This window comes from Aspergillus ruber (assembly GCF_000600275.1).
Source record: "Aspergillus ruber CBS 135680 unplaced genomic scaffold scaffold00022, whole genome shotgun sequence".
Taxonomy (NCBI): domain Eukaryota; kingdom Fungi; phylum Ascomycota; class Eurotiomycetes; order Eurotiales; family Aspergillaceae; genus Aspergillus; species Aspergillus ruber.
Genome location: NW_024467318.1, coordinates 196,051 through 209,591, shown reverse-complemented (window position 1 = coordinate 209,591; position 13,541 = coordinate 196,051). Strand labels below are relative to the sequence as shown.

The following is a 13,541-nucleotide window of genomic DNA, read 5'->3' as shown; positions in this document are numbered from 1 at the left end:
TTTTTTTTTGTTGTGTGCCCATCGATCACAAACATCAACAAATGTCATTGCCAGAGGGGAGGGAAGCAGGGCTTTGTGCTTTCTGTCCAGGACTCTCCCTCTTTTCTTCCTCTTTCTCTTTTGATTTTCATTCACCTTCATCATTTTCCCTTTCTGTATACACTATACTGTACTTCCATCTCTCTCGAAATGGATTCGGGCACAAGTGAAAGAGAGGGCTCGGAGGTCTTCATCTTGCCCTGCGAAATGACGTTTGCGCGTTACATCAATAGGCATAGCAATCCTCATGCTCGCCAGTCGAGTGTCGACTTGGGCATCGACAACGACCGTCAGTCTAGGTGGGCAAGGGTATTTTGGATCTACTTGAAACTTGTCTTTTGTTTGGGTGCACTGTTTCTACTTTTGAAAGAAGACGCTAACTGGCTTTGGTTAATAGATATGAGTCCTTCGTCCTTGCCCCTGGTGAGAACAAAGTTGACTTGGAGATTGACACTCGTAAGTCTTTTTTGTTCTGGGAACATTTTCTTTCTGCTTAAATGCTGATTTTAACGCGGCTGCTAGGTATCCCCTCTTCTGCCATTTTCACCTTTAACAAGGAAGACCATACCCTAGGCAACTTGCTCCGCTCTCGTCTCTTGCAGAGCTCCCACGTCCTTTTTGCCGGTTACAAGGTACGTCGCTGCTCTGGCTCTCATATCTGTTGTCACCATAAGACTATATAACTAACACGCTCATCCAGGTCCCCCACCCTCTACTTCCCAAGTTCGAATTGCGTGTTCAGACCGACGGTGAGATTACTCCCAAGGACGCTGTGATCGCAGCCTGTCACGACTTGGTTAAGGACTTGGGTATTCTCTCCCGTGAGTTCACCAAGGAATATGAGCTGCGCAAAATGGTTGGATCTACCCAGCAGCAGCAGAACGGCCTCGACGGACAGTAGAGGAAATAGTTTGAAATGGTTCCGTGTCATGAACTAGTGCGCATCTGTGCTTTTCGACATGACGCTACTACTAGTCGGATCTGCCACGTCCTTGCGTTTCTTATTGCCACGGCAAATTAACGAGGTTTACGGTTAATGTGCGGGTCCCAAGAGGGAAGAAAAAGAGGAAATGTCAATTTAATCAATTCAAAGATACTTCCAAGTATAATAATATACTATGTACACAGTTGTCGTAATGGCCCATGTGGCCCCCTGACTAAGCCCATACCTGATCGGGGCTAGTGCGCTGTCTCTCCGCGTCCCTGAATTCCGGTTCGTCGGCAGCTCCTGATCTCGCTCTCTCCCCTCCTATCGCTACCTGTTAGTTACTTTCCATTCGTTATTTGTTTTTTTTTTTTTTTTTCCATCTGTTTTCGATGCTATCTTATTCCTTCGTATAGATGTTTTCCGGCTCGAATACCTTCCTGGGCGGCGCCAATAGCGCTCGCCCGGGCACGGCGCCTTACCTACAGCAGCCATACTCCCAATTCCCCGGTCAGCAGCAACCACAACCGCAACAGCCACAGCCAACGGGCTTCGCTCCTCAACCGACCGGATATGCGCATCAGTATACTGGACTCGGAGGCCCTCAACTGCAACCTCAACCAACGGGGTTCGCCGGTGCTGGACAGCTTCAACCGCAATTCACGGGGTTCCCGCCACAACAGCAGCAACCGCAGCCGCAACCACAAAGCTTCCAGCTCTCCCCCCAGCCGCCCCAGTTAACCGGATATCCTCCCCAGAACCAGCTGCAGTCTCAGCCGCCACAGCTTCAAGTCGCTCAATCCACCGGACTGCCCCTTCGGGCTGCAAAGACGTCAAATGAGATAGCTGATTCGTTTAGCGATGGACGCCCGCAGCCGCCACCCAAGGCTCCCTCCGGGGCTGGTAATAAGATCCCTAGTATCAGGCTTTCGTTCATCACCGCGCAGGATCAGGCCAAATTCGAGCAGTTGTTCAAGTCAGCGGTTGGAGAAAACCAGACGATGGATGGTAAGTAGAGATGGATCTGTCACCCCAGAAGTACGGAGTTGCTGATACTTGCTTTCTATAGGCGAGAAAGTCAAGGAGCTACTACTACGATCTAGACTCCCTGGGGGTGACTTGTCGAGGATCTGGTAAGCAGCACAGGCTGGTGAATACTACTCTTTGGGCCAGAAAACTTACAGACCGTGATAGGATTTTGTCGGACACCACCAAATCCGGACAGCTATTCTTTCCTGAATTCGCACTGGCGATGTACCTCTGCAACTTGAAAATTACCGGCAGAGACCTTCCCGCCGCGCTTCCTGAAACGATCCAGAACGAGGTCTCCAGCATGGTGGATATCATTTCCTTTACCGTTCCTGACACGCAGCCGGAGCAACCACTACTCCAGAACAAGGCTGAGCCCCCGGCGCCACAGCAACCCCGGCCGCAGCAGCCGTCGAACTCCCAGCTCCTCAGTCAGTTGACAGCACAACCTACTGGTTTTGTCACCCAGCCAACCGGATTGCAACCCAACCCGACTGGCTTCCCGGGTCAGGGTCTCGCTCCACAGGCGACTGGCTTCCCCGGTCAGGGCATCGCTCCACAAGCGACTGGATTTCCAGGACCTAGCCAGCAGTTCCTGCAGCCTCAACCGACAGGATTGATGAACAACCCGCAGCCCACCGGATACAGTGGCCCTCGCCCCCCTATTCCGCCGATTCCCACCGGATTTGGATCCAACCTGAGCCCAGCTCAGACGGGTGGGACGGCTGCTTTGACCGCGCAGCCTACTGGCATCCCAGGTCAGTGGGGATTTGTAAACGCACCCGCGACAGGATTGCCCAACATTGAGGCTCTTAAACAGCAGCTCATGCCTCAGCCGGGCCGCGAGGGTGGCTTCTCTACCGCTGGACTCTCTGGAAACGCCACCGTTCCATGGGCAATTACTAAAGAGGAGAAGAGGATCTATGATGATCTCTTCCGTGTGTGGGATGGTTTCCGCAAGGGATTCATTGGTGGTGAAACTGCTATTGAGATTATGGGTCAAAGTGGTATGGAGCAGAAGGACCTGGAGCGGATCTGGACTTTGGCGGACCCACACAACCGGGGTAGGCTCAACATGGATGAGTTCGCTGTGGCAATGCATTTGATCTATAGAAGACTTAACGGTTATCCTGTGCCAAACCGTCTTCCACCAGAGCTTGTCCCGCCATCTACAAGGAATCTTAATGATTCTATCGGTACTGTCAAGTCGATGCTTTCGCAAGACGCTGAGTCTCGGAAGGCATCTGGTGCGTTTTTGCAACCCCAGAAGACCGGTGTCAGCTATTTGAAGGATCACTCTTTTCGGGGCGGTGGATCCCCAGGTTTTGGCCGAAAGGATGCCACAATGTTCAAGAATAATGACGAGGCTGCTGCAGGGTACCGATCCAGCGCCCGTCGCCGTGTTGGTAACAATGTTGCTCGGACCCCGTCTCCTGCTGCTTCCCAGACATCAGAAGATGAGCTGTCTATCGACCAGCTGAAGAAGAAAATTCGTGAGACCAAGGTCATGCTCGATGCAGTCGATTTCCAGGATGAGAACCGTGCTGAGGAAAATGAAGTCCTTGACCGCCGGGATCGCAGAGAAGCGGAAAGCCTTATGGAACGGATCCGCCGCGTGCAGGACGACATTGATACCCACCCCAACGCTACTTTCCGTAACCTCGATTCGGGAGCGGAGCGGAGGTCGCTCCGTCGTCAATTGCAGGGCTATGAGGACCAGGTTCCCCAGGTCGCCTCTGATGTCCGCAGACTTGAACGGGAGATCTCTGAGGCTAAACTTGAGCTTTTCCGCCTGAAGGATGCCAAGGCTCACCCTGGCACTGCTTCTAACATCATTGGCACCGGTCCCGGTGGCACGGTCACAGAGGCAGACCGTATCAAGGCTCGCGCTCGCGCGAGGATGCAGGCCCGTGCCGCTGAACTTGCTGGACGACCCGCGCCTGCGTCTGAAGATGATGACGGTTCGGCTGCTCGTCGGCTGGAGGCCGAAAGCACGAACGTCAAGGCGGACAGAGAGCGTAACGACACCATGACGCGCGATGTTGAGGATAGTGTCAAAGACTTCGCCAGGAGTCTCGAGGACAGCCTCAAGGATGGAGGCGAAAGCTCCACGCGTGAGCATGAACGTCGTCGGTGGGAGGATGCGCTTGGCGTGGAAGACGTTATTCGTGACTTCATCTACGATTTGCAGCGTAACGCTCGCACTGCGCATATTCGCAAAGAGTAAGTTTTTCTTCCTACATGAGATGGGCCGTTGAAATTAATGACTCGTTCAGGGAATCAAGACCGTCTCCTGCTCGATATGACACGCTATCGTCTGAAGGCCCAGGCGCTGCCCGGCCTTCTCCGCCACCTTCTACATCCCCAGGCCCCCTACCAGGCAATACTCATGAGGATCGTGTTGCTGCAGCCAGAGAACGTGCTCAGAGACGTATTGCTGAACGTATGGCGGCGGCTGGTCTGAAGCCTCATGACGCCGGAGAGTCTCTTACTCAGCGTCAAGAGCGTGAGAAGAGAGAACGGGAGGAGCGTCTGAAGCGGGCAGAGGAAGAAGACGCCCAAAGAGAACAGGAAAGACAGCGTCGCATTGCTGACGAACAGAAGCCGGCTGAGAAACCGGCCACTAAGCCGATGGGCAAGAAGCCACCACCTGCTCCTCCTACAAGGAAGCATGGTGGAGACGGTGCCGCTCAGGCTGATGCGAAAAAAGCAGCGGAGGAATCTGCTAAGGCGGATCAGGCTGCCCAGGAGCAGGCCATCAAGGAAGAACAACAGTTTCAAGAAGCTGAGCGGATGCGCCTTGAGTAAGTTCTCAAGTTGTTCTGTATGGTATCTTAAACTCTTTGCTAACCTACTAATAGAGACGAGTCCAGATTACAAGATGACGAGATGCAAAAAGAGAAGGAAGCACAAGAAGCTCGTCTTCGTGCGCTCGAGGAACAAGTCAAGCAAGGCAAGATCAAGAAGCAAGAAGAAAAGCGCCGCAAGGAGGAGGCCGCCAGGTCTGCAAAGGAACAAGAAGATAGGGCTGCCGCTCAACGTGCAGAGCTCGAAATGGCTCGGGAGCGTGAGAGGCAGCTTCAGCTTGAATTGGAAGGCCTTGGTGATGAAAGCTCGGATGACGAGGGACCTGAGTATGTCACGCCTCAGGATAGCACGCCCACTCAGAGCCAGATTCTTCCTCCAGAGGCTGCTCCAGTACCGGAGCCTGCAGATGAATGGGAGTTAGATTCCGAGCCTCCGCATGAGCCGGAGCCTGAGTCGCACCCTGAACCAGAACAGACTGTAAGCCCTGAAGTCACTTCGCCGGCTCCCCACGTCAACATCGAACCTTCGTCCAACAACCCTTATTTTAATAAGATTCCTCAACCTGCCGCTCCCTCGTCCGACGTCCAGTCGACCAACCCCTTCCACCGCTTGGCACAGCAGGAAAGCGTCAAGCCCACTTTTACCGGGGCAAGACCATTAGAGCAGAAGTCTCGTGTACGTCCCGAAGAAGATGACTGGTCGGCAGCAGGATCCGACTTTGATGATTCTGACGATGAGGATGAAAATCCTGGTGGTGGTAGCGCGAAGCAACTTGCTAGTATCCTGTTCGGCACCATGGCACCACCACGGCCTTTGAGTGCGATGGATAACAAGTCTCCTTCGCAATCGGCGACACCGGTGCAAGATACTGAGCCCAAGCCTGCCGAAACTGAACAGCCCACGGCGCCTGGTGCTGTTCCACCACCGCCGCCACCGCCGCCTGTGCCAGTTCCTGCAGGTGAATCTGCTATTCCTCCGCCGCCCCCGCCTGCTCCTCCTGCGGCACCTCCCGCGCCTCCACCAGCACCTCCTGGTGTTCCACCTCCGCCTCCAGCTGCCGCGCCCCCGGCACCGGCAGGAGCAGGCGATCGAGGAGCATTGTTGGCTTCGATCCAGGCAGGCAAGGGTCTCAGGAAGGTGCAGACCAATGACCGGAGCACAAGTTCGACTGCGGGACGAGCTCTGTAGAGGGTCGTGTTTTGGATACGGGAGGTATCAGCGATTACTGACTGGTACATAGTAACTATAGCTATTAAAGAGTGTTTATAATGCAGTGGTTTGCTAGATTCTATTTCTCTTCTCTTTAACCAGTGAATGTAAAGTAGCATAATGCGGTTTGGTCAGTGTATATTAATATAACATTGGTTTTACCTCGGGGTCACCTCCCACTTCCACTTTATTCTTCATATATTTCTTCCACCATTCAGTTGATCAGCATCTCTCAGCACCTATTGGCTTTGCATTCTATTTTTTATCGCATTACCTAGCCTCATTGTACCCGGAAGAGGTATGTTTGCTCTTCCCAAGTCTTGATAATGTCGAAATGAAACCGATCTCAGACAGCCAGTCACCGACCAGGACCTGACGATTCGTCGATGCAATAACCGGCGAAGATGGCCAACTTATAGACGGAAGAACACTATATCCCAAAAAATGGCTATTTCTTAGGCAAGATCCACTGACTCTCAGGGCAGGAGTCTGTCTCATCCTTTTGCCAAATAGACATGAGTGATATCTCACATTCAACTGAGCAGGCAATTACTGTCAAGCTCTATAACGGCATGCCAATGACAACACAGTACATGGGTATTAGGGTTCGTATTAATGAGCTTCCTCGATCACTGGGTGTGCCAAATTTGACATATAGAAGTCGATATTGAACACGGTGGGCAAAAATTCTAAGCCGTGTTCCTGTACTTCTGGACTTGAGTATGTATTCTTATGTATATATCTGAGCTTAAGGTGTAATCCAAATACTTAAACATTGCCCCAACATTAGGTAGCAATTCGTAACTATACACCAATATATAAATATGCAATACAAACCCCGACACTATAAATAATTTCTAACAAGCAAACAGGGTAGTTAGGACGCTGCCTCAGCAATGACATTGCCAAGGGTACTAACACACCACAATACAACCAGTCCCCAACCAATCTTCCGATCCATCCGCCACCCATTCAGCGGAACAACGATCAACACTCCAGCCAATGTAATCAACAAAGTAATCGCACTGATGACCAAGACCTTGGAGATGGCAACTTCATAGAGTCCCGCAGCAGCAGCTACAGCGTCCGGCTTCGCGTTCACGGTCATGTAAATACCACCGAGGCCAATTCCAAGGAGGATGTTCATCATGGGCCCGCCGAAGCAGGCGCTCAGTGCCATGACGGGGTATCCGAGACGTGCGACGGTGATGTCCGCAACGAGGTCGCCCAGTGAGTTTCCGACTGCGAAGACAGTGAGGCCGAGGAGTGAGTCGCTGATGTTCATGATGACACCTATGGCTTTGAGGAGGTTGACGACTTCCTCTGCGATCGTGGCAATCCAGCAAATGGCGACCAGGAAGCCGAGGAGGGCTAAAAATGAGCGCCATGGCTTGGGTGGTTGTGAATTATGGCTGAGCCGGGTGCTTATCCTGAGTAAGGTGAAGCATAGCAAGGAGAAAAGAAGGGCGATGACAGCCGGTAAGAGATAGCGAGGTCTAGATTCCGAGTCTATGACCGTCCAGGCAATTAGGGCAATGAAAGATGGCCCAACGAAAAGCTGAACAGAAACCAGCCATTGGTTCCATTCTTTCGGAACCGATGTGACTGCGTCCTCGGGTAGTTGCTGGACGGCTGGTACCTCTGAATTGAAACGTTGTCTTCCTTGCGAGGGCTGATGCTGAGCCTTTCCATCATCATTTGCCCCTCTCTGCTCACCAGACTGGTGTTCAAGGGCACGGATAACCGGACTATCATCTGGGAGCCTCACCCGGGGCGTAGTCAAGCAATTCTCATCATCTGCTGTAGTCACCACGACGGAAATGGGATCCGTGGTTGTTTCGGATGGTGCTGGTTCAATGACAGGAATAGTCACCGTCAGAAGCAACACAGTTGGGGCTGCAACAATTCCCAGTAATCGTTCCCAGATACTCTTGACTTTCCAGTCACATAGTGTCGGAAAAAGCGTCGAAAATAGAGTTTGTGGCGATGGTAGCATCCAATAAGGCCACCACTTGATTCGTGCCGGTGGATAATTGTCTCCATTTTCAGAAACACCGTCACGGACCTGTAGTCGCTCCGTGGGACTTGAACCGCCTCGCGGACGGATACTGGATGCTCTGGACGACGAAGATTCCGGGTAGTCGGTGAACGGAGGAAACGGGCTAAGTGGGCTTTCGGTTGCAGGTTCAGCAGGAGTGCCTGTGGAGAGATGTGTTCCACGTGGAGAATGAAGCGGCGAACGTGGACGGGAGGCATTGGTTTGGTAATTGGGAGACCGGAAGGCATCTGATGGTGCGAGCAAATCTGGGGTTCGAGGCGCATCTGCACCCCCTGGGGATAGGCTCGGTGAAAAATAATCACCAGCGCCCGATGGTGATAGTGCGTCTCGACTGACCGGGCGGTTTTCAGCCGTGTCGTCGAGACCTTCCCCGGAAGGCCGACTGACAGTGACTTGAACTGGCGAAGTTGTGTCTTGATCAAAGACACTAGTGTCAATTTTCAAGCCAGCAACATCATTAGCAGATACAGCTCGAGTTCGAGCGGAGCCCTCATGCGGTGAAAGTTGGCTAGGCGACCGGTATACTTGCGAGTGTGATGCAACGGAGCGATTGTCAAAGTCTTGAGAAGGCTGCGCTTCAGAATCATCCGAGTATCTGTCCAGGTCAATTCCCAGAGTTTGGTGAACGTTTCTAGATTTCTGTAGCGAAGAGAGAATGGATTGAAATTCAAGTGCACCAACCAAACTGGGTCTGATGGGATTCAGCGCAGCAGTATTTCGCCTCCGCGAATTAGGACGATACATATGCATGTTCTCTCGTATCTCAGCCAAATAGCGATTACGAGTACCATCGTCCTCGTCTCTGTCATCTTCTGTCCATGCGGGTCGACCAGACCTTTCCAGCGCGTCAAAGTCTTCCGTCGATCCAGCTCGAAGCAGACTCCTCGATTCAGACCCTACACCAGGATCATCATCCTCTGCAGGCTCCTCAATGTCCAACTCCTGATTTTCCGGGATGTGGAAATGAGACCGTGCCGTAACATTCCTCTCGTACTTCCGACGCTGGCGCACAAAATACCAATGCCAACTGACCACCATCGCCACGTAGAAACAATATAGAGCCACCATTACAGTGGATTCCCAGATATGCAGGCGCCCATCTGCTAGAAATACCATGCTGAAACTCACGGCAATGATGAAATAACCAACATCGCGAACGAAGCTCCTCCGGGCAACTTTGAACGGCCGGACTAATGCCATTGAGCCAGCCACCACTGATGTAATGAAGGTCGCAGCTCCGATTAGTTCACCAACAGCAAGGCTTCCACTATTGGACTTCATCGCAGCAAATGTGGAGAACACGTCGGGGCTTCCATTTCCGAAGGCAAGGAATGTGACACCCGTCAAACTCTCACTCAACCCCAGGATACTGGCCAAAGTGCTCAAGTTGATACATAGAAAGTCGCTGGCAGCTATCCCGATAGTATTGAATATCAAGCACATCCACAGAATGAGGAGAATGAATGCTAGCGGTTTGACATCCGCGAGAGAGCAATAATAGAATTGGAGGTAGGAGAACAGACCATCCTCGTGGTCCGGGCAGTTGGTACGGACAAAGGCGCATTTGTCCTTGACGTTACGGACCAGCCGACACTATTGCGCCAAAGCACTCACAATTAGCCTCCATTGCTTGAATCCAAGATGGGTGGAATACCTCCGGTTCCGTGTCCCGCCTGAGAGCATTAGTCGCATCCTGCGCAAGAAATTCATCTCCCCTCCACGCCACATGAGCCCAGCTCACTGTCGCAAAGATGGTAAACGCGAGAAACATCCAGTATAACGAAGGATTGACTGAGAATCGGCGCCTTTTCGGGCGGACCGAGGGCCAGTTCACGGACGGAGAATAACGAGGGAACATGATGACGGATGCTGCATCCTGGGCAGAGAGTGCAATCAACACTCCCAACGCTGGAATATAAATTCAAGAATAGTTATAGGGATATTCAATCTCCAGGCTGAAGAATTAATGAGCAGAAATTTGCCGCAAGGATGAAGCACGAGTGCGGTGAGGTTGCGCAGAGATACGGTGATGTCAGGCCGCGGCGGAAGATAGCATAGAAGATATAAATAAGCACACAGCATACAAGGGGTCTTTAAATAGACCTTGATTGAGAAGTATATGAAAAAGAAAAGATTCTATTTACTCTGTAGCTGTTTTTTATTTTCCGTAGTGTGACTCGAATGATCTGCTGGCACGATGTCACACATTAATGTGTATGCTGCCGTATCCCGGTTACCATACCGTACTTGTCAGTTACCGTACGGTACCAGTCGAAGCAAATACTGACCGCCTGCAAGTCATCTGACTTCCCAACAAGGCTAGCGTGTACACAAGTGGTCTTTCTCCTCAGCCGTATGTTTTGTTGTTCCCCCGAAACGGTTTTGTGGAAGGCACCGCAGAACCGTTCAAGCGCTGACATCTTTCCGCATCAAGACTCGCGACTGCGCAGGCGATGAAACTCGGCCCCTGCGCTTGCTGATTTTAATCTCTGTCGTGCTCTTTCCTTCGATCATTGTTTTGGGTGCGTCCCTTACTGTTTAAGGGAGTCACGATGCCCCGCGTATCAAACCCCAAGGTGCGCCGCAGCCATGGCGGCGCTTCCACCCCTCATAAGAATACGCCCGTCAAGTAATGTCTCCCGTCCGAGTTCCAGTCAATATGCGAATCTCCCTCGCCAAGAATGGTACTGACAGGATCAGAATCCCATTGAATGATGATATGGGAGAGAAGGCGGCCCGTATGGAGGCCCGGCAAGCCCTCCACGACCGCCAAATGAACCAGATCAAAGCCGCCGTCAAGACGCCCATGCCGCCCCGGAGACGTCAGAGCTATGAACCAGGAAGTACAAGTCCGACTACCCCGCGCCATACAGGCCGTGGCCGGGAGAGCGATGTCTATGGACAAAGAGCCGTGACCCCAATGAAAAGAGTGCCGATTCTCGCCAACTTCGAAGAATGGATGAAAATGGCGACAGACAATAAAATCAACGCCAATAACTCTTGGAACTTTGCCCTGATCGACTATTTCCACGATATGTCGTTGCTGAAAGAAGGAGACGGTGTCAATTTCCAGAAGGCCAGTTGTACATTGGATGGCTGCGTTAAGATCTATACAAGCAGAGTCGACAGTGTTGCGACAGAGACAGGCAAGCTTCTCAGTGGCTTGGCCGACGGCCGCGATAAGAGAGGCCGCGAGGCCGATGCAGATGGCGATGAAGAAGAGGAAGAGGGAGAGGACGGGACGACTAGAAAATCGAGAAAGAAGGTACTACGAGTCTTCCTGTGCAATGGCGTCAAAATGGCAGCTAACGCTCTGACTATTAGGCTCAACGGACACATGAAGCTACACTGGCGCCGTCATTCGCATCTCTACAGCTGAAAAAGTTCGAACTCGAATTCTCCGTGGACCCATTATTTAAGAAGGCATCGGCAGATTTTGATGAAGGTGGTGCTAAGGGTCTACTCCTGAATCATTTAGCTATCGACGGTCAGGGACGCATTGTATTTGATAGCAGCGATGATGCCGATGAAGAAAGCGGCAAAGGCGCAGAGGAACAAGACGGTGTCAAAGATGAAGAATCCGCCGAGCCTGAACAGCCTGGCTTCCCATCGTCCAAGCAATCCCAAGATGATGCGTTTGATAACATGGAAATCGATGTTGCTCCATTAGCGAGTCGGTTTTTCCCCAACCTGGATCATCTCGACGAACAAGACATTTGCCCCTCCCTCAAGAACTTCGATCTCGGTGATCCAAGCGGATCATTGGATATCCCCTTGTTGAAGGCTTCTGAGGACTGGCGAAACGAGAAATCTTTTCATGAGGAAGGGCGACACGCAAATGATCCGTCGGGGATCATGCTTGACGACGACAATGCTGTCGGATTCGATGACGACGATGGCACACTTGCTGGTTTTGATCTTAGTGACGATGCTGGCTTTGGTGATGGCGGTGAAGTTTGGGCCCGTGAGGCCGCATTGGATCCAATGCTCAAGGTTCACCGTATAGACCAAGAAGGCGATGGAAACAATGATGGTGAAGAGGCAGACCAAGATGCGTATACTATTTCTCTCGCCCATCAGCCGGACAGCCGGGACCATGACAACATCCTTAGCTATTTCGATAATGCGCTGCAGAAGAACTGGGCGGGTCCGGAGCACTGGAAGATTCGACGCATCAAAGATAATGCAGCCGCAAGCACCACAAATGCTGCACCCAAACAACGGAAAGAAAAGGAGCCTTTCGAGATTGATTTTGCGGCGCCTTTGGATCAAGCCGTTGCTGAAACGATATACACGCCGGCGAGTTCCAGTTCCACCATTTCCGTACCCAAGACTCAATGGAAGACCAAAGGTCGCAACCTACTGCCCGATGATAAGCACTTTAACTCCCGGCAGCTTCTTCGTCTTTTCCTCAAACCCAAGGCGCGGATGGGCTCGAAGCGGTTGACAGGCCCTCGGAACTTCAACAACAGACGACAGGACCAAACAGCTGCTAACGGTGAAATGGATGAAGCATTCTGGGCCAACCACAAGACCGAAGAAGAGGATCCGGCCGATGAGGACGGAGCTCGTGGCGCCTATGATGCAGACTTTTTCGCAGACGATGATGGTCTTGCGTTCTCCAACGGGCTTGGACTACCAGATGACGACGACGACAACTTGCCTTTTGCGGATGCTAGGGAAATGCTTTCGCCAGCTCCCGACGCGACTGGTGGTCAGTCCGGACTTGCCGCACTTCTTAATGGCGGTGGTGGATTCGGGTCACAGCTCGTGACTCAAGGTGGCCGACGAGCACGGCCCGACTATGTTGCTTATGCACGAGTCGCCAAGAAGGTCGACGTAAGACGACTCAAATCGGAGATGTGGAGGGGCATGGGTGAAAAGTTGATCGAATCAACACACTTCAGCTCGCCACCTCAGCCGACTCCTGCCGAGTCTAGCGAGAATGAACCAGAAGGACCACCGACACCGACGCAAGAGAACCCGCAGCCTACGTCTGGTACCGACAGCCAAGAGGGCGGGTTACGTTTCACGCAGATTATGAACTCGCTGAAATCGTCTTATGCACCGGAGACGTTGCGTGACATTAGCACGTCGTATGGCTTCATCTGTTTGCTTCACTTGGCCAACGAACAAGGTCTTGTCTTGAATAACAATGATCCATCAGGGGCCTTAGAAGAGATCTTTGTTGCCAAAGATCCGAATGCTGTCATTGAAGAGGGAGCTATGTAGATGTACCTGCGTATAGGGCAATGTCTATATTCGTATCTGGCTGGTATAAATGATGAATGATCTGGGTTGTGATGCTTATATGCGCAAAGGAGTTAATGGTCCTGTTTGGTATTCAGGATGGCGTGCGATGCTTATGGTTTTGTTTAATTCTCCTTGGATGTTTAGGGCTTCTTTTTTTTTTTTTTTTTTTTTTTTTTTTTTTTTTTTTTTTTTTTTTTTTTTTTTTTTTTTTTTTTTTGA

The 13,541-nt window shown here is 51.7% G+C and overlaps 4 protein-coding genes across 4 annotated transcripts in view; 3 read left to right on the top strand and 1 right to left on the bottom strand.

The window, feature by feature from the left end:
* Positions 1-1,180, top strand: part of EURHEDRAFT_414501 (DNA-directed RNA polymerase II core subunit RPB11) — a 1,653-nt gene extending 473 nt beyond the window's left edge. Inside the window, exons 3-5 of the mRNA XM_040782452.1 lie at positions 437-495; positions 562-671; positions 740-1,180. Coding sequence (XP_040636981.1) covers positions 437-495; positions 562-671; positions 740-940 — 370 coding nt within the window. The 3' untranslated portion in view covers positions 941-1,180. The remainder of the gene's footprint in view (positions 1-436; positions 496-561; positions 672-739) is intronic.
* Positions 1,181-1,309: 129 nt separating this feature from the next.
* Positions 1,310-6,179, top strand: pan1 (actin cytoskeleton-regulatory complex protein PAN1). The gene is made up of 5 exons (XM_040785527.1): positions 1,310-1,972; positions 2,034-2,097; positions 2,159-4,216; positions 4,270-4,797; positions 4,855-6,179. The coding sequence occupies exons 1-5, from the start codon at positions 1,381-1,383 to the stop codon at positions 5,987-5,989; spliced, it is 4,377 nt and encodes a 1,458-aa protein (XP_040636980.1). The 5' UTR covers positions 1,310-1,380; the 3' UTR covers positions 5,990-6,179.
* Positions 6,180-6,613: 434 nt separating this feature from the next.
* Positions 6,614-10,238, bottom strand: EURHEDRAFT_414499 (sodium/calcium exchanger protein). The gene is made up of 2 exons (XM_040782451.1): positions 9,724-10,238; positions 6,614-9,662 (listed from the first exon to the last, which is right to left on the bottom strand). The coding sequence occupies exons 1-2, from the start codon at positions 9,925-9,927 to the stop codon at positions 6,888-6,890; spliced, it is 2,979 nt and encodes a 992-aa protein (XP_040636979.1). The 5' UTR covers positions 9,928-10,238; the 3' UTR covers positions 6,614-6,887.
* Positions 10,239-10,464: 226 nt separating this feature from the next.
* EURHEDRAFT_414498 (condensin subunit BRN1) lies at positions 10,465-13,494 on the top strand. The gene is made up of 3 exons (XM_040782450.1): positions 10,465-10,698; positions 10,770-11,334; positions 11,394-13,494. The coding sequence occupies exons 1-3, from the start codon at positions 10,622-10,624 to the stop codon at positions 13,299-13,301; spliced, it is 2,550 nt and encodes an 849-aa protein (XP_040636978.1). The 5' UTR covers positions 10,465-10,621; the 3' UTR covers positions 13,302-13,494.
* Positions 13,495-13,541: the final 47 nt, after the last annotated feature.

Excerpts from the sequence above, each read along its gene's own strand:
- pan1 (XM_040785527.1), top strand. The coding sequence starts at position 1,381 with ATGTTTTCCGGCTCGAATACCTTCCTGGGCGGCGCCAATAGCGCTCGC. Across the intron at positions 2,098-2,158 it reads GGTGACTTGTCGAGGATCTG|GATTTTGTCGGACACCACCA; the intron begins GTAAGCAGCACA and ends AGACCGTGATAG. Across the intron at positions 4,217-4,269 it reads ACTGCGCATATTCGCAAAGA|GGAATCAAGACCGTCTCCTG; the intron begins GTAAGTTTTTCT and ends TGACTCGTTCAG.
- EURHEDRAFT_414498 (XM_040782450.1), top strand. The coding sequence starts at position 10,622 with ATGCCCCGCGTATCAAACCCCAAGGTGCGCCGCAGCCATGGCGGCGCT. Across the intron at positions 10,699-10,769 it reads CATAAGAATACGCCCGTCAA|AATCCCATTGAATGATGATA; the intron begins GTAATGTCTCCC and ends TGACAGGATCAG. Across the intron at positions 11,335-11,393 it reads CTAGAAAATCGAGAAAGAAG|GCTCAACGGACACATGAAGC; the intron begins GTACTACGAGTC and ends TCTGACTATTAG.
- EURHEDRAFT_414499 (XM_040782451.1), bottom strand. The coding sequence starts at position 9,927 with ATGTTCCCTCGTTATTCTCCGTCCGTGAACTGGCCCTCGGTCCGCCCG. Across the intron at positions 9,663-9,723 it reads GGCGGGACACGGAACCGGAG|TGTCGGCTGGTCCGTAACGT; the intron begins GTATTCCACCCA and ends TTGGCGCAATAG.